Raw genomic sequence first — 21,818 nt, 5'->3', positions numbered from 1 at the left:
AGCAGGTCTGTACAACCGTCCGATTTTGCAGTCGTTTTAATTACAGCATATATATATCTCTAATGCTCACGTGTCAACTTCCATCAAAGACTTCAGTAATAATGTATCGATTTGAAAGCATGTCACACAAGTGAAATTGATTTTGTTTAGATTTGTCAAAAATGCATTGTATGTGTACTATTCAGTTCCGACCTTGGCTATTTCGGTACAATAAGTTTCTACACATCACCAATTACACTAATACGTATCTAAAAGGATAACTGGTCAATTTTACCAGGTGATGTTCCTGGGTTGAATGATATTATATTATACATATATATGTCTATTATGCATGTTTTAGTAAATCCGAGATCAGTACATTTTGTTGTAATGTATATTACCTCACACATATATATGATGCTGTAAAACGGATACCAGTACTTTTTTTGCTTTTGACGTTAGATTTAAAGTGCTTTATTGAATGTATTTATTGCATTGTCGTGATTAGAATTGAATATATTAGTGGTTCAATATGGTTTTGAATTGTCCCCATATCAAGATAACCTGTTTTGACATTGTTACTTAAACAGTATTCCCACTTTTCCATCGTACAGTCTCTATATAACAGGGTCAATTTTATTGTCATATATAGTAAATGTTATAATTGTATGTAAATATCCATTTGTATGTGCCCAGGGTGTTTTGTGTATGTGTTCGTCCATTTGTTGGCGTTACATGTTATAGGGTGTGGTGTTCTATGTATTTTGTGTAGTGTGTTGCTATTTTCAGTATAACAGTTTACGCCCAGTGATTTAAGTCCAGAGTCCATGTTCTTGTCTTGCTTTTTATTGGTCACTATTTCTATAATCCCTTGTTGGTCAGTCTTGGCGGGAATATCCTTGTTAGGTCAGTTAAACTTCTGCCTGCCATGCTGATCACAACCTCTATCTACTTGTCTTTAAAGTATTCCAGGCAGTTCCAAAAAATATTCGAAACTTGTACAGAGGTGGCAGTAATAGAAGCATCTAGGATGGCTCTGTGCCATACACAGAGTGTACAGAATACATGCTACCTATGCCACCTGCCCTGCCTCTGTGAATTGTACTGTACCAAGCATTGAAGAATAAAGAACTCATTATTACTTAAACAACACCGGTGTTCTCTGTTTATATGGAACACAACGGTTACATCTAAATAAACTCTAAATAAACCAAAATACTAATGATAGCGTAGCACAAGGTGAATGTTTCCTAAATTGTTCGGATCTTTCCGTCGACTCATACGATAAGAGAAATCGGTTGCCATTTATGTTGCGTCACAAATTAAAATGCTGACGGAAATCACCGAATGGTCTCCGATTAAGGTTTGTCGCCGAAGGAAAATGGAAAACAAAGAAACGTTTCTTGGTTCCAGTAATAATTGCTATTTCAACATTTAATAGAAAAATTGTTTAAAACAATCATGACCAAAAGAAACTTAACAGAAATATGTTGTTGTTGGTTTTTTTAACGTAATTATATGGGTATTGAAATCAAGCTTTTAACATTTGCATGTGTATAATGATATGCAACATGGTTCAATTCAGAAATATTCTAAAAGATTTCCACTACCGCGCATCATTGAATGCCATCATATATTTTAAAAGCATGCTTCTAAATCCTCAAATAAATATAAAGTCTACTATAAAAAACACTGAACCCGAGACTTAACAATTGATCTTTATCGAACTCGTTTCGCAAGTGACGTTGCTTTCACTGTATCATTGTACCTGTCTTAACCGATTATTTCATGCTACAAAAAATGTATATGTATCATGAACGTAACGCAGGTCATGACAAACGCCCGCGTTACATCAGAGTTTTTACAAGTGCTGCACCAACTGGATGTAATGACCGTGCTTTGTCATTTTCAATATGCAGTCATAAAAATGAAATATCTTTGTCATTTCCTTAAAGAAGACGTAAACGTAGTCCTAGACTTCACGTTACAACAGGCATACCGAGCACAATGCTACGGTTAGCTACCATACATGTGTACGAACATTACAAGAGGATTCCACTAAAACTGTCCCTCATTTATTTGGTGAGCTTGAACTAGCCTGAGGACTACATCAAAGTCTTGATGATGTTGTTCAAATTCGAATCTTTCAACCTGTTCGGACGGAAACTTTCGACGGTCCAGCAGCACAGACCTTTGGAAAATTAGAGATAGATGCCACTAAAATCGGCAATATCCTACACCATTAATTTATCAATGCTAACGTACCGCCTAATATTTTATACAAAAGAACCCCAATTATTTCGTTATTTCTACACCAATTACAACAGCTAAATAGTGGTGACTTAAGAATAACTCCTCCTTTAGTATGTTTTTGTTCTACACCTCCAAACAACAACATATATGGTCCAACCGGACACCTAGATCCACATCTAAATATAAGTCATAATGCTATGCTACGAGAATTTATCATGAAGGGTCTAAAGTCTAAAGCCTACTATCAATTTGAATTCGATAGTTCAATACACTGATAAACGAAAGCATGCTGAATTGGATTCACTTTCAGAGAGAATTAAATCTTCTGATTTCATCGTTTGATTAAGAACAACAGCTTGAAATCCGAAATGAAAACAAAATACAACTCTGTATACATATAAACTTGTGTCCAAACCACAATAAGCGATCTGCATAATAATGTTGTCGTTGTGTCGGCAGACAAAATATCTATTGATTTAATCCTTTTCTGCAAAAAAAGTTCACATTTCCTGCTGGTAAGAAGAACCCTGATTGCTGTATAACCAAGGAAATCCTAGAGCTATATGCGTTTACATTTTTAAAACAGGCCTACAGGGTTTGGGCCGTCAACGAAGCGGAACACGCTAACCTTTCCGGGACCCTTTGGTTTAGTTCTCCTTGTATTTTTTCGATCGCCTCCATGTAAATAGCCCCTTTGTTATCGATTCTGAGTCCGAATTACGTTTTTTTAACATTACCGTACTTTCTTTTCTTTCTTTGTATTAAATAAAGGGACATATACATACTCTTTCATGCCCGAGAGTGAAGGATAGGGAAATTCCACCCTCGGGATTTTCAAATTTGAAAAAACCCTCGGCACAGCCTCGGGTTTTACCAAATTTGAAAAACCCTCGGGTTGGATTTCCCTATCCTACACCCCTGGGCATGAATGAGTCTTATAATCTTGTAAACACTATCTTACATCGACAAAGTTTGTCATACCTAACCGGAATGAGAGAATAAGAGCCAACCACACTCAAATACACATAGTTATTAGAATGTTTCATTTCACCCGTCAACTTGTTCAATAAGTACAATAAAAGCATAAAGTTTGTGATATAAAACCGTATATCATGACCTCACGTGAGCGTACCCAAATGTAAAAGGTACACACAATGGAACACTTTTCATATATATGATGCAGCTTTTTATTTTGCAATACAAATGAATGGTATATATGCTAAATCAACCTGTATACCGTTTTAATCAATTTGATTTTTTTGTATCTGCCTTCCATTTAAATGTTTGTTACTTATTCACTCGATTGAAAAATTTAATGAATGAAAAATATCCCTGAAAAAATGTATGATGCGAAAACATAAATACCCTGTTATATTTCTATACACAACATGGAAAAATATTGTTCAAAGGAATATGTTTTAATCAGAAAATGGTTGAAACCTTATCAAACTAATAAAATATATTTAAAATGCTGTCAGTTATTTTCATAAACTGACTTATTTGATGAGGTATTCCTTTTTGGATACATATGTACCCAGTAAGCTTAAAATTCCAAGTGAACCCGACTCATCTACGTGCACTCTATTAAAAGTACATAAAATAAAAACTAAAGCCATCAATTGTTTCGTTAAAGTAAGATATGTGTTATTTCAGAAACTAAAAAAGAATAGTTTTTCTTTAAGAAACTGTTACAATTAGGTTACGGTCACGTTCATATAAGGCAATGATTGGGCATGTCTGGTGGGTATCCCTACATCGCCCATCCCGATCTGTGATACCTGTCATGTATTGTAGTCATACGATGTTACCTGTTTATGAACCTCAAAACCCACCACAATAGCACCTAATCTTACGAAGCAAAAATCGCATTTAAATAGAAAATACGACATGAATGTCATGAATGCCTACGAATACAAAAACAATATGTTTTCCCTGCTTTAGATGAGCTTCGTTTATGGAAACCATGACTTTCATTTTGATAGAACAACTCAACCCAAGATTACCAGAACACATTGTCAGGGATGTTTTGCTTATCTGTCCGTTGTGGACATAACTAACCAGAAATCATAAAACCTTAGTAAACTATCATTTCTGATATTTGATAAAAAAAATTACTTCAATGAGATATCATATCGGCACCAATGTGTGAGTAAATAAGATAAGACAAAGGTCTTGTCGAGACCATATAGAGCATGGCGGATCAGCGTCAGTTGGACGCTTAATACCTGGCATTATACATAGCAATATGTGGAAACGTGACTTTTTCTGACAGAACTGACGCCCGACAACACAATTAACATGCTAATTCACATCCGCTTCTATTGGATTTGAACAGAGCTATGATTACATATAAGCCTTCTTACTGATTCGGTTTGCGCGGTGCGATACGTCTTCTATTTATACCATTCGGAATAGAATCTTTGCTTGACCAGTTTTCTTTCCAATTTCGTCGAACGATTCAACATTTTCCGCAATATAATTATAACCACAGCATTATAATAAAACAATTCTGAACAGAAACGCGTCGTGATGACACCAATAATATCTTAACTGGTGTTCGGTTATGAATAGATCCCGTTTGTAGGACAAGTCGCCGAGGAGCCATCGATCACTGTCCACTGGTCCACTGATCTAGGAGTCATTGTCACCCGATAATATGACGATTGATTACAAGCTTGATTTGTACGGGAATGGTGACGGAAAGCCTACGTGAATCAGGCACCTATTGTTATCTACATTTATTAGATACCATCAGTTGTCTAGTGGTGCTGCTCCTCCGCATAGTACATTTTATTAACTCAGTCACTAAAGAGGAACATCATAGATCACAGTCAATACAAAACGGTGTGCTTTATCAATTCTGTATCTGACGATGTTTCTTGCAATCTATGGAGAAAACCATGTCAGGTCGGTGTTATAATTTTGACCTCGTTTCCGTTTTGAAATTGTGATAAATTAGACCATCATTGATAATGCGTCAAAGGGAGAATAAACCTCAATAAAGAACGTTAATGTCGACCCCCGTTCAGATTCTTCAAAATAAGATTAATGGCATGGGAAACTTCAATCAGTAATAATAAGTTTGAGAATTCATTTTAAAGAAAAGGATGCCTCTTCGACAATCACCTATCCCACGTGCTTAAAGTGCACTTACAAGTTATCTCCTAGTTATTGTGAATGTGAAAATAATCATACAACTGTGCATTAAAGCAAAATGTTCCAACTATTCTTTTTATATCAAATATGACACTTCGTAATGACATTTTTTTACGGAAGAAAATATGCGGATATTTCATAATAAACGAACTTTTAATTTCGTGCACGTTATATACATAATTCTAAAGCGATTAGGGTTTACATAACTATAAAAAAACACACGAAAAACGGGATTTAAGATATATTGGGTTTTGACGTTTAGCCTGTGGATTGTTCATGCAAATGAATATCAAAATCACAGTCAAAGTTCTGACATTGATCTTCATTCAAATTCCTAAAATACATAAAGATTTGTCTTTGTAAATATATGGGTTTTTCTTTTATTTGTGCACAACAATTCCCCAACACACACTCTACATATACTCAACAAGAATGTTTCATTTCGATAAGATCAAATTTGAAATAAAAGGTGAATAAATCTTTGGTTGCCAAGCGGTCTGAAGTGGACAGCTCTGTTGCTGTGTAGTCGTTTCATTATCCGACATGTGTATCTTTTAGAGCTTTTTATTCTGTTGGAACTTGGAATCCACAGTAAAGGTGTACAGAAGATGATTGATATAACGAATCTGCCGACTATTACGTGAGTAGGATATAAAACGATAGATCTGTACCCCATCTCATCTGAAGTATGCAAACGCGACTGTGTCCCCAAAAACCAAGACCTTTTATTAAATATGGGTTTGTATCAGGGAACGTGTCGCTTTAGACATCGAGCCCTGTTCACTTGACCATCTGTCTCTATGCTAACCTGATCTAACCGCGTTCATGTATCCCATGTCGGTTGCTTAAAAATGCCCATTAAAGCTCGGTGATCATATACCCATTTACTAACTCCGTGCCGAAGCTCGCCAATTCATCCTGTACAAAATTTCACCCACTCATCCAGTGATGAAGTTTATCTCTCACACCGAGACGAAGCACATGCCGAAGTTCACCCACTCACCGCATGCCTTAGCTAATCAGCTCACTCAGTGCCAAAAGTGTGTCGATTTCAGCATTGCCGAAACCTACTCACTCAATCCTAGCAGATGCTCTTTCACCCTCCAAATGCCGAAACACAACCACTCAACCTGTGCCGAATTTCACCAACTCACCCCGTGCCGAAGAATTCCGCTATACAATTATCCGAATCCTCCTCGTGTAGAGCCTCGCCTGCCTGGTACGGCCACAGTGTCATACTGTCATCAAAACTCTTACTGTTGTAGTCTAGTTCCCAGAATCCCTTCTGGAGCATCATACCAATCTCTGAAATCAAAATATGCCTTGTATTTTACAGATATCAAAACAGTTTCAATTTCAAGCTACCATACACTTGAGAAAATATCACATCAGTCTTATATTTGTAAATGGTTGATTGAATATCATAAATACATATTTTGTCATGTTTCCTCACGGCGGCGGTGTATTCATCCTCGATATTCCAGGGGTTACGTTAACTTTTGCTCTCATCACCCCTGGAATATGTCATAGCAAAATTGAAGGTACGCAGCTAGCTATTTGATTGGTCTCAGGTTAAAAAAAACTGACCAATCGTCAGGCCGATACCTGCCCTTTTGAAATTTCAGATGAGCGACACCCGACTCTTAAGCCAGACAATTTGTACCGTTACGTGACCGCGAGATTCCTTTGTACATCAAAGGATCAAACTAGTCTTCTCGTCTCATCCACAAGGTGGTGCACACTGAGCCTTCAACTTTGCTACGACATATCCCAGGGGTGCAGAGAGCGAAAATGAACATAAACCTTGGAATATTGAGGATGCGATGTATTGCGCATTTACCACTATTTCTAAGAAAGTAGCAGTTAGCAGTTCTACACCAATCTAATTCTGATCACAGATGATTCGTAGACAATTCACATCTCAGAATAAATGCATGTTTGGAGTGGTAACATCTTAGTCAGCTATCCTAGAGACCGACCTGTTGAAATAACCAAGATAACACACTTCGGTGACTCCAAAAGTTTCCTTACTATCAGGCTATCTTTACTGAAACATATTTTTTTCATCATATGATTCATCGCAATAGGATTCGCCGGGTCGTTTTCTAGTGAACTAGCTATGATACCATAGCAATATTCAGGGAAAGTGTACATAAGAGGCGCCTAATACAAGGATCCCAGCAAACTCGGGGGGTTCCTTCCGTATCTTCTGCATGATCAGCTGCCCCCATTGCAAGCTTTGGAACTTTACGTTTATCTCACTTCCCTGCTTCTTCATTCTGTTCAAACGTGTCTCCCCAGGTACCTGTCTCCATATTACTTTAACTGTTGTGCGGACTTTGAACCCCATGCATGTAATATTAATGCAGAGGCGACATATAATTATAACTACAATTATTAACGTGGTACAAAACATATAGCATGTTCTTATATAGCAGACGAAATAGAAACGAAATTATTAAAAAAAGTTTCAAGTGGGTTTTGATGATTGTCAGAGGCATGTGATGATATGACCAGAATAAAACCCAGAGAGAACAATATTTGTTTTATTGATGATTTATTTGAATACGAGATATCATTGACATTGTTCGTGTAAAGACAAACGCTCTGTATTTAGCTCCGTAGTTTGTCCCGTGCCTCATTGATACCCGCATAACTTTACTAACTAACGCTGACAGTCAGTAACCTGGTTGGTACCGAGAGACAATTATCCCGCCTTCACATCATGCCTATTATATCGAAACTCAAGAACGCCCGGATAATACACTACCCCTGCTAAATAATTAATTGAAGAGTTTGACCTTTTCATGAGGCGGGCGTTTTGTTCCCGTTTTAGTGTTGAGTTGCCTTTGCAGTACAAATACACAGACTAAATGACGTACGGGACATATGAAGAGGTGAATATCAATAAACGAGTGGTTGATGCAGTTTAATAGCACTGAATTGTAAGCGTCAGATAACTACGTCATCTAATTAAAATCGTTTATTTATGTAAAATTTAAAGTTCATATTTTTATCATATGAATCGTGTAACGACTAATTTCAAAATACGTAGGATATTTTATAAAATACATATTATTTGGACTAGATTTGTGTTTCGTGTAATGGGATGTTCTGAGTGAAATTGAGCATTCACCATATTTACACAGCTCACGACTCCGTATCGGCTTTCGTCATTATCGTTTGGCTAAGTAGCTCCTTTGTACCGCTGGTTGTAGACTAGCGGCTGACCTCACAGAAGTCTTAACTCCTCTCGTAAATCGCTCTCTCCTATACGCGCTACAATTCGTTAACCGGAAAACAATGTTTGAATGTACCGGAACTTACAGAATATAACATATTTAGATAATGGGTACCCAATACGAATGAACTTCCGGTTAATTTATCGTTCCATTCATCGCTGTATTATTGCCTTTAACAAAACACCTCTCGGCCTCGACTAATTTGGAAGCCTTCCGATATCGAGCCGATGATTAGCGAGTTGTTCTCTGTAAACAGATTGTGTGCCTAGTAAAGTGAGAGATCGGGTGATCGACCGTGATCAATGATGTGACAGCAACACCTTTACCCTCACTAAAACCAATGTAATGTAGTCTATATTCTCTATTCCCCGTTACCAGCATCCCAGGCCCAAACCTCGTTACCATTATTGTAAGTCCTAACCTCCCAACGTCACTGTTTCATTATCTTACATCCCAAACCTCGTTCCATTATCGTCACAACAACTTCACCTCCGGTACTGTACACCCAAATCACGACTAGGGTAGGGTAATCCTAACCTTGTTATCAGTGTCAAACGTCCCGACCTCGTTACCAATATCGTACATGCTTACCTCGTTAACGTAAACTTTATCTACATAACAACAACTATGAATGAAATTATTTCAACTTTTATTAATCACTCTTGTTGGCCCGGATGTTAGCGCGAGAAGGGTGGGGGTCTTAATGTGGAAGGAAACCGGAGTACCCGGAGAAAACCAATGTGGTCTGGCAGGTGACCCAAAACCACTTCACGTCCTATCGAGGAATCGAACCCCGACCGCCTTGGTGAAAGACAAGTTCGCTATCCAATGCGACACCCGACAACCCTCTTATCTCGTTACCAACATTGCACTTTCAGACCGCATTACCAGTATTGTATATCCTAACCTCATTGCTAGTATCAAACCTTTCTTATCTCGTTAAAAGTATCGTAATCCTAGCCTCGTTATCAGTATCGTACACCCTTAGCTTGTTGTCAGAATCGTACACTCGAGCCTTGTTATAAGTATCATTCAAACTGACCTCGTCACCGATATTTTACCTCCAGCCTTGATATTAGTTAGTATCATAAAACCTAACCTCGTTACCAACACACTCATTTCGATAACCTTACCGCGAACGCCTTAACCTCGTTACTAATATAGAACATTATTTTATTGTAGCCAGTACTTCTATTTCCGTGCAAGTATTAAAATGTCCACAAAATAGTATTGCGGTGTATACATGTTTCTACTGTGATTATGAGTGTCCATATCTTGGGCAATGAGTTTCAGTAAGTGTGGCAATGTTTCTTCCAAACTGTAACATTGAGCCTCCCTAGTTTTACCTATGCACTTCACGAACTAGCCGATTACGTAGTGTCATATCTTGGCGCCGGGGCGGTATCGTACTGTCATTTGACGTATCATCTTGGCATCGGGGCACGAACGATACTCGCTTCAATCTAAACAACCGACCCGGAACTAGGCTGTTGTCAACCCTTGGGGGGAACATCGGCGATATCTAATTTGTGCCAGACAATTACCCCTTGTCCAGGTATAAAAGAATACAAGGAAAGTACGATCGGCAGACAAGAGAAAAGTGCCTAAGACACCCCGTCACATTATATGTACGCATTATACACAACAGAAAAATGCCGTAGCCACAAAATGGTTTCTCCCCTAACGATGCGACAGCCGTTCGTCCATGGTAGATGAGTAGGACTGACAAACTTGGAGAGGATGAGGCTGAGGCGATAGCCTGTTCCTCAAAACAAAGTTCACCTCTCAATAATGCAACAGTAATGACAACTATACCCGGACATACCTACCCGTCAACACAAATGTCGAGTTCTGTTCTCACATGTCTAATGCAGAGCTGTATTATTACGTCGAAGCGAAACTGTTACCTATCAGCTACAATCTAGATATGAATGTTTCCGCTGGACCCATTCTAGTTATTTTTGAACACTAATTATGTGTTCATGTATTGGATACGGCTTAACTGAGGTATTTCTCTCGCTACGAGTCGGACAGGAAACCCATTATTGAAGCTCATAAAACGTTCATGCATTCACATATTTGCGAAATCTGTTTCTGACAATCAATCAAACAATCACACGTCAATATTTATTCCTTGTACTGTAAACTGCTATGGTCAATGTTAAATTCGAACAGTTATCCCTTATAGTCACACCCCTGCAGGCCGGGAATCGAGAACAGAATACGCTCACTATACCCACGGCATGTATCGGAAGAGGCGACAAATGAGGAAACCCCCTGCAGAATTGTGAATTTGCTTTTGTGTCAAGCTACCAAAAAAAATCTTCTCTGCATCCATTGCAACATTTAGGGTCTTTATACTTCTCTCTACTTCTAATTACCTTTTGTTTCTTTTGTGTTTACTGTTGACCGTTCGCCCAGGTGAGGAAGACATGGATACTTATAGGCCAGGACATACCAAAGTCCTTTAAATGGTGGGTGTTATTACCTGCTTAACGTTCGGCATTAAGGGTAATGGCACCAACCGGTTCACTCGTTGTCAGTATAATGTGACCGGATTGAATACTGTGATGAGATGGCAAGGTATTTCAGTAAGATAGCACTATAACGCCAGTATAAGTTTATCGCTTTCACATGGTGGCAAATACATCAACATAGCCTGTCTCATACATACAGCGTACATACACACACGCAAAATCATATCAGTTACATGTATCCCTCACAGTCAATGTGACATCCTTATAGCTATCCCTCACAGTCAATGTGACATCCTTATAGTTATCTCTAACAGTCAATGTTAAACCATCACAGTTATCCCTAACAGTCAATGTTAAACCCTCACAGTTATCCCTAACAGTCAATGTTAAAACCTCACAGCTATCCCGAACAGTCAATGTTAAACCCTCACAGTTATACCTTACAGTCAATGTTAAACCCTCACAGTTATACCTTACAGTCAATGTTAAACCCTCACAGTTATCCCTAAGAGTCAATGTTAAACCCTTACAGTTATCCCTAACAGTCAATGTTAAAACCTCACAGCTATCCCTAACAGTCAATGTTAAACCCTCACAGCTATCCCTAACAGTCAATGTTAAACCCTCACAGCTATCCCTTACAGTCAATGTTAAACCCTTACAGTTATACCTTACAGTCAATGTTTAACTCTCCCAGCTATCCCTAACAGTCAACGCTAAACCCTCACAGTTATCCCTTAAAGTCAATGTTAAACCTTTAAAGTTATACCTTACAGTCAATGGTAAACCCTCACAGGTATCCCTTACAGTCAATTTTAAACCCTCACAGCTAACCCTAACAGTCAATGTTAACCCCTCACAGTTATCCCTAACAGTCATATAAAACCCTCACAGTTATCCCTTAAAGTCAATGTTAAACCCTTCCAGTTATACCTTACAGTCAATGTTAACCCCTTACAGTTATACCTTACGGTCAATGTTAAACCCTCACAGTTATACCTTACAGTCGATGTGAAATCATTATAGTTATCTCTAACAGTCAATGCTTAACCCTAACAGTTATCCCTAACAGTCATTATAAAACCCTCACAGTTATCCATTATAGTCAAATTAAACCCTCACAGTTATCCCTTATCCATTAAAGTTAATTTAAGACCGTAACAGCCAATGTCGCTAAACGATAGCAGAATCAAAGACCAGGGTTTAGACGTTTGTCATTTTGAAAAAGAAATAGTTGCTTGACCTAGAATGCACAGATAACTGAATTGTCTTATACATTTTTGTCGTCGTTTTCGTTGTTTAATATGCATTTGAAAAAAACTGGTGATGGGAATTCAAAACAGACTTTAAGGGAGAACCTATCAACATTTTGATAATTTCTAACTTAATCAAGGTGTTTGTAAAATGATACAAATGCCTATTACCATCCCTGGTCGTGCCTCTAGTACAAAGACTACCGGTGTAACTCTTTACTGTACTGTATATATAGGTCATCTTAATTCTATGACTCTCGTACCAACTCTAAAGGACAGTACCGACCGCCAGCAATGTCCCCTGGGTTAGATATATTAATAATTAAAATGCTTCACTTTATTATGTTACAATAGGCAACAATGGCGGCCTAGATTGGTGTCACTGATTATACCCAGTGTTATACCTCTGTACGAGTAGCATGGCCAGGAGACTACTTACTACAAAGTGGAAGATGACAATATATACTGCGAACATAACAGGAACACTCCACAAATACTGAAGGGAGTTTCCTGGTAGTAATAAACTTATTTTGCAGAGATGGTGGCGGAGAATAAGGATCGCAAACAGCAATTTATCTTGAAAAATATTAGTTAATTGTGGTATATTATGTAAAAATATTTAATATATAATTCGTATATACTATGATATACCTTAACCATAGAACATTACATCTAAGTAATAGATATTTCCATTGTTAAATGAATGTGTACAGTACACATTTACTACAGAAACATCATCATCATCATCATCATCATCATCATTGAAATGAAATGAAATAAAATAATAATATCATTTACTATACAAGCTTTCATACTGTACATATTTCGTAAAGAAATACTATGTGGAAATGTTCGCGTCGTGACCCTTTATACTGATCACGGTGTGAACATGTTTGCGTTGTGATCCTTTAAACTGATCGCGGTTTGGAAATATTTGCGTTGTGACCCTTTATACTGATCGCGGTTTGGAAATATTTGCGTTGTGATCCTTTAAACTGATCGCGGTTTGGAAATATTTGCGTTGTGACCATTTAAACTGATCGCAGTGTGTAAATATTTACATTGTGACCCTTTAAACTGATCGCAGATGGAAATATTTGCGTTGTGACCATTGAAACTGATCGCAGTGTGGAAATATTTACATTGTGACCCTTTATACTGATCGCGGTTTGGAAATATTTGCGTTGTGACCATTGAAACTGATCGCAGTGTGGAAATGTTTACATTGTGACCCTTTAAACTGATCGCGGTTTGGAAATATTTGCGTTGTGACCATTTAAACTGATCGCGGTGTGGAAATATTCGCGTTGACAATGGTTCTGAAATCTATATATTCTATGTATCTATAACCTATATAAGATATGAGTAAATATTTTAGCGCGAATATTTTCGCATTTATTTACTCAACGCGGAAAACGCAAACATTTCCACACTGCGAAATTGTCCTCTTTTATATTTGTACACAAGTATATAATGTACTTAAAATACAATGTGGAATCACAACATAATTTCTATGCTATCAACAGTAGAATTATTGCATTATACTTTGAAAAAATGTTGTATATAGTTAATATATAAATTGTATATTATTCTTGCTGAAAAAATACTTACAGTACTTACTCTATATGGGAATATTGTGTTATACCTACTATAAAATGACGTGTGTGATTACGATACAAAAAAAATCAATATACTTACTATAGAAATATTGCGGTGTGATCGTTGCAATGAAGGGGATGGCTTTGTCGCTGATCTTGCCAGCTGTCCGTTGTAATCGCTCTATCTGCATCAGAGTTTGACTATCCACCTGCCATTCCCCGGGAGACCGGTGTATCATATCCAGGAGAACTTTGAACTGACCTGTGGGGGAAAATAACAAGGCTATAATCCAACCGAGGACGTTTAAATCTATATAACAGAATGAATTAAAAAGCATATCAAAATAATTAATTGATGTAGGCGAAACGAAGCTTTGATATCGCTGTAAAATCCGATATACTTAACATGATGACTCTGACAATACTCTCACTAAAACTGATGGTGTGTATTCCATTATGCCATGACGCTGTAGTTTTCAGCTCTAGGTGAATCAATTTGTTCCGTGTATAACATTAAAATTTAATTGTAAAAATGCATAAGCACTGTGGAAATATTATTTTCCCAGTATTAGGCCGAACGTGTGAAACTTCATATCAACAAGGAACACCGCAATGACCTTCAAACGAGACACTAACTTACGTACAGTATATTGTTCAAATAATAATACATTTATATCATACAAGATACAAGATACATGTAACTTTATTAAAAGACACATATTTTAGTAAAAGTAAAAGGCGTTCCCATAAGAGAAAGTTTAGAATAATCCACCGTTGAGACAAAAAGAAAAACCTGATTCAGAATCTGATATTGGTGAATCGGGTAAATAAACCGTCATGACAGCAACTACTTTATTTTTCAACATTTAATTCAGTTTTAATTTGTTGACTTCGAGGTAAACATTGCCGTTTGCTTTAAAATCCTCTAGGCCAAGCATTGTTAGTTTGAATTTTTTACCTCTAGAATAAATGTTGTTGGTCTGATTTACTGAATATAAACCTCTCAAATAACTAGGCCTGTTTTATAGTCTTAAGACCTTGTAAATGATATTATTAGCCTGTTGTAATGTTCTAGACTTTCCAAACAAGTAACGTCGGTCTAAGCTACTGTACAATGTGTACGACATTTCAAATAACTATTGCTGTTCTTGTTTGAGGTCTCATTCCCTCTGAAATAAATATTGTTTACCTGCTGTATCTAGATTTCCCAAATAACTTTTGTTTATTTGTAGACTTCTCAAATAACTATTGTTTTTTTCTGTCTCAAAACTTCCCAAATAATTATTTTTGGTTTGGTTTGTAGCCAGTAGACTTCCAAATAGCGATGATTTTCGGTCTGAAATAACTATTTTTAATAATTTTGTTGTCTCTAGACCACTCAATCAATTATTGTTTACCTGCTTTGAATTACGTGTTCGGAACAAAAATATGGTTTTGTATATTTCTTGATGAGGAAAAGTGTAGCATGTCATGATATTCCATCCTTATTCTTTATCCTTTTAAATCCAAAAGTTAAGTAATATCGTAATACTGCTCCGCTTTATGCGCTGTTGGAATACAAGTTATTATATAAGTAATAAAATATTGTCAATATGACCGGTGGATTACAATAATACACGGTATCACATTTGATTAAATGATCCGATTTTTGCAAGAAATTCGCTTGAGAAAAAGTTGTGTTCAGAAACAATGAAATTAAACGAATAATTGAATTCTGATAATTTTCCCCGCGAGAGTAATAGAAGAATTTATAATCGAACAATAAAATAGTATTTTCATTTTCAATTAACTGTTGCCTTATAAATTTCGACAATAACCGCTGATTTGTGGAAGGCTATGAGCAGTATACAATATCACTGCTTCACCGGCAATAAGCCTTGCTACCGAGTTCCTGCAGTTTGCAGCTGGTGAACTCCCAGAGCTGTCAACATGTTCATCGTAGTTCGACCAGAGGCAGCAATAGCGATAATAAAACGAGATCTGGTGTGCTTTGCCAGGTGTTGAAATCAAATGACATTTTAAATAACTCGGAGTCAATTTTAGAATTTTTGAGAAATGACATTCCAGAAATTCATGATATGTTTAAATGCTACAGCATCACGTGACTAACTGTAGCCATACGTCTTCACCTGACCTGGACCATCATTGACCAGGGTGTAAGGTGGAAATTCCGGATATTGTTTGATAATCAAAAAGACGTTGTCCGTGATTGTATTTCCCAAAACCCTTTCGAAGGTATTTGAAGGAACAATAAAACGCTTCTAAGGTCAAAAACAATACACCGCACGGTTTTCTATGTTTAATCGAGGATAAGAGGGCGGTATCGTTATGTGGGTAGGAACACATCCAGCAGGGTGCAACATCTTCTAGCTAGGTCTGATAAGACCTTTATGGGTATGAAATTATCATAAATACATAAACATTGTCTGTACAGGCATGTTGCAATTCTCCAACTCAACATCAGTGTTGGACAAAACGACGTCGAGGGATGATTAACAACGCCACCGTGCCGTAAAAGGAAAAAACAAATCTGCAGAACACATTTTCGGTCAATTAGTCAATTTGGTATGTGGGAAACAGGCAACAAGTCCCAATCAATGTACAACATGTGTTATTTTACAAGGTTCCGTATCGATATTTGAAACTGATTTTTGATTTAACAAATGTATTCGGGAATGAGAAGTAATGCCTGAATGTTGCAATGTGCTTAAATCCGTGGGGTTGAATAGCTTTTGTTATGTTGTACCGCAATGCGTAAAAAGTAGAAGTAATTGTCATGTGAGCTCGCTGTTTTTCAGTATCAATGGCTGCACGTTTACCATGTACCACATCGCAGCAGGACACTGCTGATACTGCCAAGTGACCTAAATAAGACGGAGGTTTCAGTTTGTCTGGTTTGCAAACGCTGTCGAAAAGGACATGTTATTTTACCAAAAACATTTCGCAATAATGTAACCAAAATATGGCATTCTAAAATAATAACATTCTAACATATCGAAGCGACTTGCTATATTCAATTAAGTTAGCAAAATAGGTGCCTCCAAAGTAAACATTATTTCGTTATATAATTGGCAAACGAATGCAAGTGAATTTGAAAAAGCTATATTCCTTTAGACTTGTAAAGGTCAACTTCTCTTGTACCATATAGGATCCTTACTTAAATTATTACCAACACTTGCTCCGCACGCGTCATCATTGCACGACCGTTACTTGATACCTTGTTTAAATTGTGTGGACTGGCTCCATTTACGAAGACGGGAATAACTTCTCGTTTAATAAAAACGGGTGCATATCTATAATAAATAGCATTGCTTAAGGAGAAAATATTTAACTACACTAGTATGACAAACACTATCGCTCGTTCAATCATCATGCAGTTTCACTAGATCGTGTTTATTTGGAAAACAAAAATGTGCCTCCGAGTTAATAAGTGAAGATTCAGTTTTCAAGACAGCCGGTGTTTGCTCGAACACTCTTATTTTTTAGGTAAGCGAGTCTACCGTCTGCATTACAGTATATGTGCTGTAAGACAAAACCAATCTATCACTTCTGTAAGATGTTAACAGAGAAACTGCCACCCGAGGATAATATTTCTGAGGTTAAAACTTCAATGTTATTATCCCAGAAGTGATTGATTACTTCCCTACACCTTCCTATTACGGAAAAAAATACGTTAAGTTGTAACAGGGAAGCCAACGCACCGATCCATCATTAATGGCGCATGAAATGTGTGACAAAATTTATTGACCCGATTCAATTGTGATATGATTTTTCTGTAAACATTGATGACGTGATCCTATTGTTAAGTGGTGAAATGATTAGAATAACTATGTTGGGAGCGGATCTTATTCTAAGGGGGGAGGGGGGGGGGAATACTTGCTTAATGCAACACCTCTGAGGGCTAGAACTTTGAAGTTTAGCACCAGGCTTTATTTCGAGTGGGAAACTTTGATTAAGAAAAATAAATTATTTTGATTATCCCTTTCAGAAGAACGTGGTTACTCCCTCGTCGTACGAACTTATTTGATACCTGTTAATAATTACAGCAGTTACTAAACAAACGAAAGTCATGTTGATCTGCACCAATGTCAAAATATTAGATATTTGACCCTTCTCGCTTACTTGTTTTTCATTTCCAACGTGGAAAGACTTTGTTTGTAGAATTATGGACTAGGTAAAAAGGCAATTGTATTTGTCCATGATACGCTGGCATATTAATGAATACATACAATATAGAAGTCTCTTCGTTGGTCAATCGAGAAAACGATCATAATTATGAGTAGATGGGCAGCAAAGATGTAAGCAATCATTACCTGCCCTACTAGAAATGACGCGTACCTCTCTCGTAGCACACATGGGGCACAATAGCAGCCTAGAATAACACTAAGTACCCTTTCCATCACGACCGACGACAACACAATAACCTTTGAGATAGCACCTTGTCTCTGATTGGCATACATGTAGTTGATAAAAGACCGATCAGATGGTATGATATATAAACTAGCATCAAATATATGTCCAAATGCGTCGTGACATGACGAACATGCGCTTTAAATGTATTAAAACGGACTTGAAAGGGGGCGATATTAATGACGATAATATCACGTAATATTGGACCCCCATGGACCGCGTTCATACCGCTTGTATTGATCAATAGTTTGTTAGGTTTAACGCTGTTTGATTTTAATATTCTTTATGAAGAGGACATGTGGGAACAATTAATCTAAGGTCGGCTTTTAAGAACAAAATTATTTTTACCTGGTCATTCCGAATGTGTGTATCATGGCTGTTCAACGTGACGGATGTGATGAACGTGTCAGCATGCCGCACGCGCTGTGGCACGATTTGTACGGACTGACAAAGTCTCACGCTCACTCCCACTTCTGGGAGAGCCAAAAGTATTGAAGTATGATTATAGTTAAGTGAAGTTTTCCTTTGGCTTATTTACTGGTAATAAATAAATGGTCATAAATGGTAAAATAAGTAAACAGACACTGAGTTTTCCGTTTTGGTCGACACTTACGACCGACACCAAATTCGTATTAGAAGAATCAATTGGCTTCCTCCCAAATAGACATGAAAATGAGCACGAAAGGTATATCGGTTTGAACGGTTTGTCTAAATTGACAAAATATTTAAAAAAAAATAAAAAAAATTGACAAATGTCCCAACAAATTTAAATTAGATAAATACAACCAAAACTTATAAAACTATTGTAATATAGAAACATTTGTTTTGTTGTTCATTTTTAGCAAACCTCTATAAGGTCCGTTTCTACCTCAAAGGCTGAAACACACCCTACAAAAATAAAAGTATATGCAGGAAATATTCTGTTTCGTAGAATATGCTTGAACGAAACAATTTGTTATGCTTAAACATTCACGCCTCCTTCTGTGAGTGCCTAAAGTACTGAAACAAACTTAATGTTAATTATTTTACATAATGAAATTTTCTTTATCATGGTATATATTTGCACATTGCTTTGAACGCTGAAAAGATGTTTTGCATTAATTGGGCAAAGGCAATAATAGAGCAGCGACGCATTTACTTGTTATTTTATTGAGGAGATAAATTCATTTTGTAGAAAATAAGAAGAACGAAATCGACAATCTACACATATTTAATGTAAGTGCCTGCGAGGGAGTGTTGTTGCCGTCCCACATTCAGTCATATAGGCCCACGGAACGACCTGACAGCATGACTCGGTCCTCACGCTATCCCACTGCTTCTCACTCAGGGCAATCCTGTATCTACTGCACCATCCACATAAGGCTTTCTCTCGATAAGTGCTTTACTGCGATGGGGTTTACTTGGTTCGGTGGGTTGCCTCTACAGACGGGGTGAGCCTGGTTCACTAGCTATCGTCTTACTCGTGTAATTGAAGGTCTCAGAAGAACCGATCGTTTGAAGGAGAGGCATACGAAAAGCTTATCTGTTCACGGAAAATTCACAATATTTGCCTAATGCTTAATTAAAAGTAACGTCTTCGGGAAAGCGGATGATGTTTTGGAACATTACAGTTAGGTTAGTCTCCAGGAGCATATAAAGGCGCCGGAACACATCCGTTTGCCCTTTTGTGTACATATTGTCACTACTGTAGGAACGGTAACATTTCGTCGTCAAAATGCAAATCAGTGTCGAGTCTTGTAAAAAGGATCCAAGTTTTATATGAGTAGGGTCGTGTAAAGCTTCTTTGGGAAGGCGAAGAAGTCTGAACCTAGATTTCACCATTTATCGCGAGTTTGCCTGTTTTCACCAGTATTAGTGATTGTTCAGCGTTCGGTGTTCAGTTATAGGTTTATTTGAATTTTAAACGTATATCATAACGTGTATATTCAATTTTGATAATTTAATTGGTCGGGCCTTTCTTTATTATTTCAGAAATCGTTTTGAAACCTTTTAAGTCAACTTTTATCTAATTGATATAACACGTTACCATGGCGACGATTGTATAAAATTGAATTAGTTTTACTTCATAATCAATAAAATCAGTTTTAATAAAAAAAAAAAAAAAAGTATTGCAAATCAAAACCATAGTTTACTATTTGCTCGTGTATGAATGTAAACATTATCGCCAAAATTCTATCTAACAAAGATAATATAACGAAATCTTGAACAGTTTAAATGAAACTTCTATATGCATGGTTAAAACCATGCTCAGTGTCATTGTACTTTTACAAATAGAAACATAAATATAAATTTGTGTTTGTAATAAAAGATTAATAATATCAGTCCGAGTATGGTTCGAGAAACAGGGAAAGAGAGTGGATGAATTCACAACATATCAAGCTGACATATTCTACATAAAATACTGTTATCGCGATACAACACCATATTTAAGTGTAGTATTATATCAAGTTGCGATATTCCTGTATTCTTAGATGATGAGTAAAATTACTTCTCTTTCTTTTAATTATTATAGTATAATTATCATTTCTTTTTTAATTTCTGTCATTTTATCTGGCATGAGTTTCATTGATAAGTTTCCAAATATAAGGGCAAAAGGTAAATTACAGCGCTTACCTTCAAGTATCCGTGTTCCAATAATGGTGTCCAAGTTGACATTTCGATGTTCTTTGTTGAAAAACTTCACAGCCGAATTAATGGAAGATAAAGTTTTAGAGAGTAGAATGTGTGTGTCGTTAAGAGCCGACGATCTAGCAGCGTGAGAAACATAGGCAAATACTTGAACAAGGCAATAAGCAAACAGAGGAAGGGGTACCTTCATGGTCCTATTTGAGCAACGAAGCAACAGTGGTATCTTCAACTGAACACTGTTCACGGATCAAAACATCACACCCGAGAGACCACCTATATGTCTTACTCAGGAAAATCGCACTTCGTCGTCCAAGTTTCATTTTTATGTAGTGCTGTAGAAAGCGTAGGTGCTCTGTCACCGTTACCAAGCCTCCTTCCCAATTGGCCGGTCCCAGATGCTACGTCAGTGGCTGTGCTCGGATCAGTGGACCTGACCTCTCAACTCCACGCGCTGTACAGTTGTCTTCCAATTGAAGGTTAATGACAGATCGATGTCGCTGTGATGGTCACACCCTCAACATTAGCTGCGGCAGGGCAGGGGCTTGCAGTACACACCGTTGCTACCTGGAAAACACTTGTTTCGTGTAGTTATCGCTCTTATAACGTTGAAACCTTACGACTGTTAACAAAGGGTAGCCAGCACTGCAGATTGATCTCCGTAAACACATGGTAATCTGTGTTATCTGACTACTACTATTGTTCTCCTATCATCTATGTAACTGTCAATGTTATAAAGCATTACTTGGAATGGGCGTGCTGTTGGTGTTGGTTGTTCACTTGTTTACATACACACAGTATGTCGGCGGTGATGACAATCGGAAA

The 21,818-nt window shown here is 37.2% G+C and overlaps 1 protein-coding gene across 1 annotated transcript in view; it reads right to left on the bottom strand.

The window, feature by feature from the left end:
* Positions 1 to 21,594, bottom strand: part of LOC110448909 (UPF0764 protein C16orf89 homolog) — a 34,548-nt gene extending 12,954 nt beyond the window's left edge. The window contains exons 1-3 of the mRNA XM_021495412.1: positions 20,982 to 21,594; positions 14,059 to 14,220; positions 6,543 to 6,693 (exon numbers count right to left, since the gene is read on the bottom strand). Coding sequence (XP_021351087.1) covers positions 6,543 to 6,693; positions 14,059 to 14,220; positions 20,982 to 21,186 — 518 coding nt within the window. The 5' untranslated portion in view covers positions 21,187 to 21,594. The remainder of the gene's footprint in view (positions 1 to 6,542; positions 6,694 to 14,058; positions 14,221 to 20,981) is intronic.
* Between the last annotated feature and the right edge of the window lie 224 nt (positions 21,595 to 21,818).

Source organism: Mizuhopecten yessoensis, unplaced genomic scaffold (genome assembly GCF_002113885.1).
Source record: "Mizuhopecten yessoensis strain PY_sf001 unplaced genomic scaffold, ASM211388v2 scaffold4373_2, whole genome shotgun sequence".
Classification (NCBI taxonomy): Eukaryota; Metazoa; Mollusca; class Bivalvia; order Pectinida; family Pectinidae; genus Mizuhopecten; species Mizuhopecten yessoensis.
This window is presented reverse-complemented; position numbering and strand designations above follow the sequence as displayed.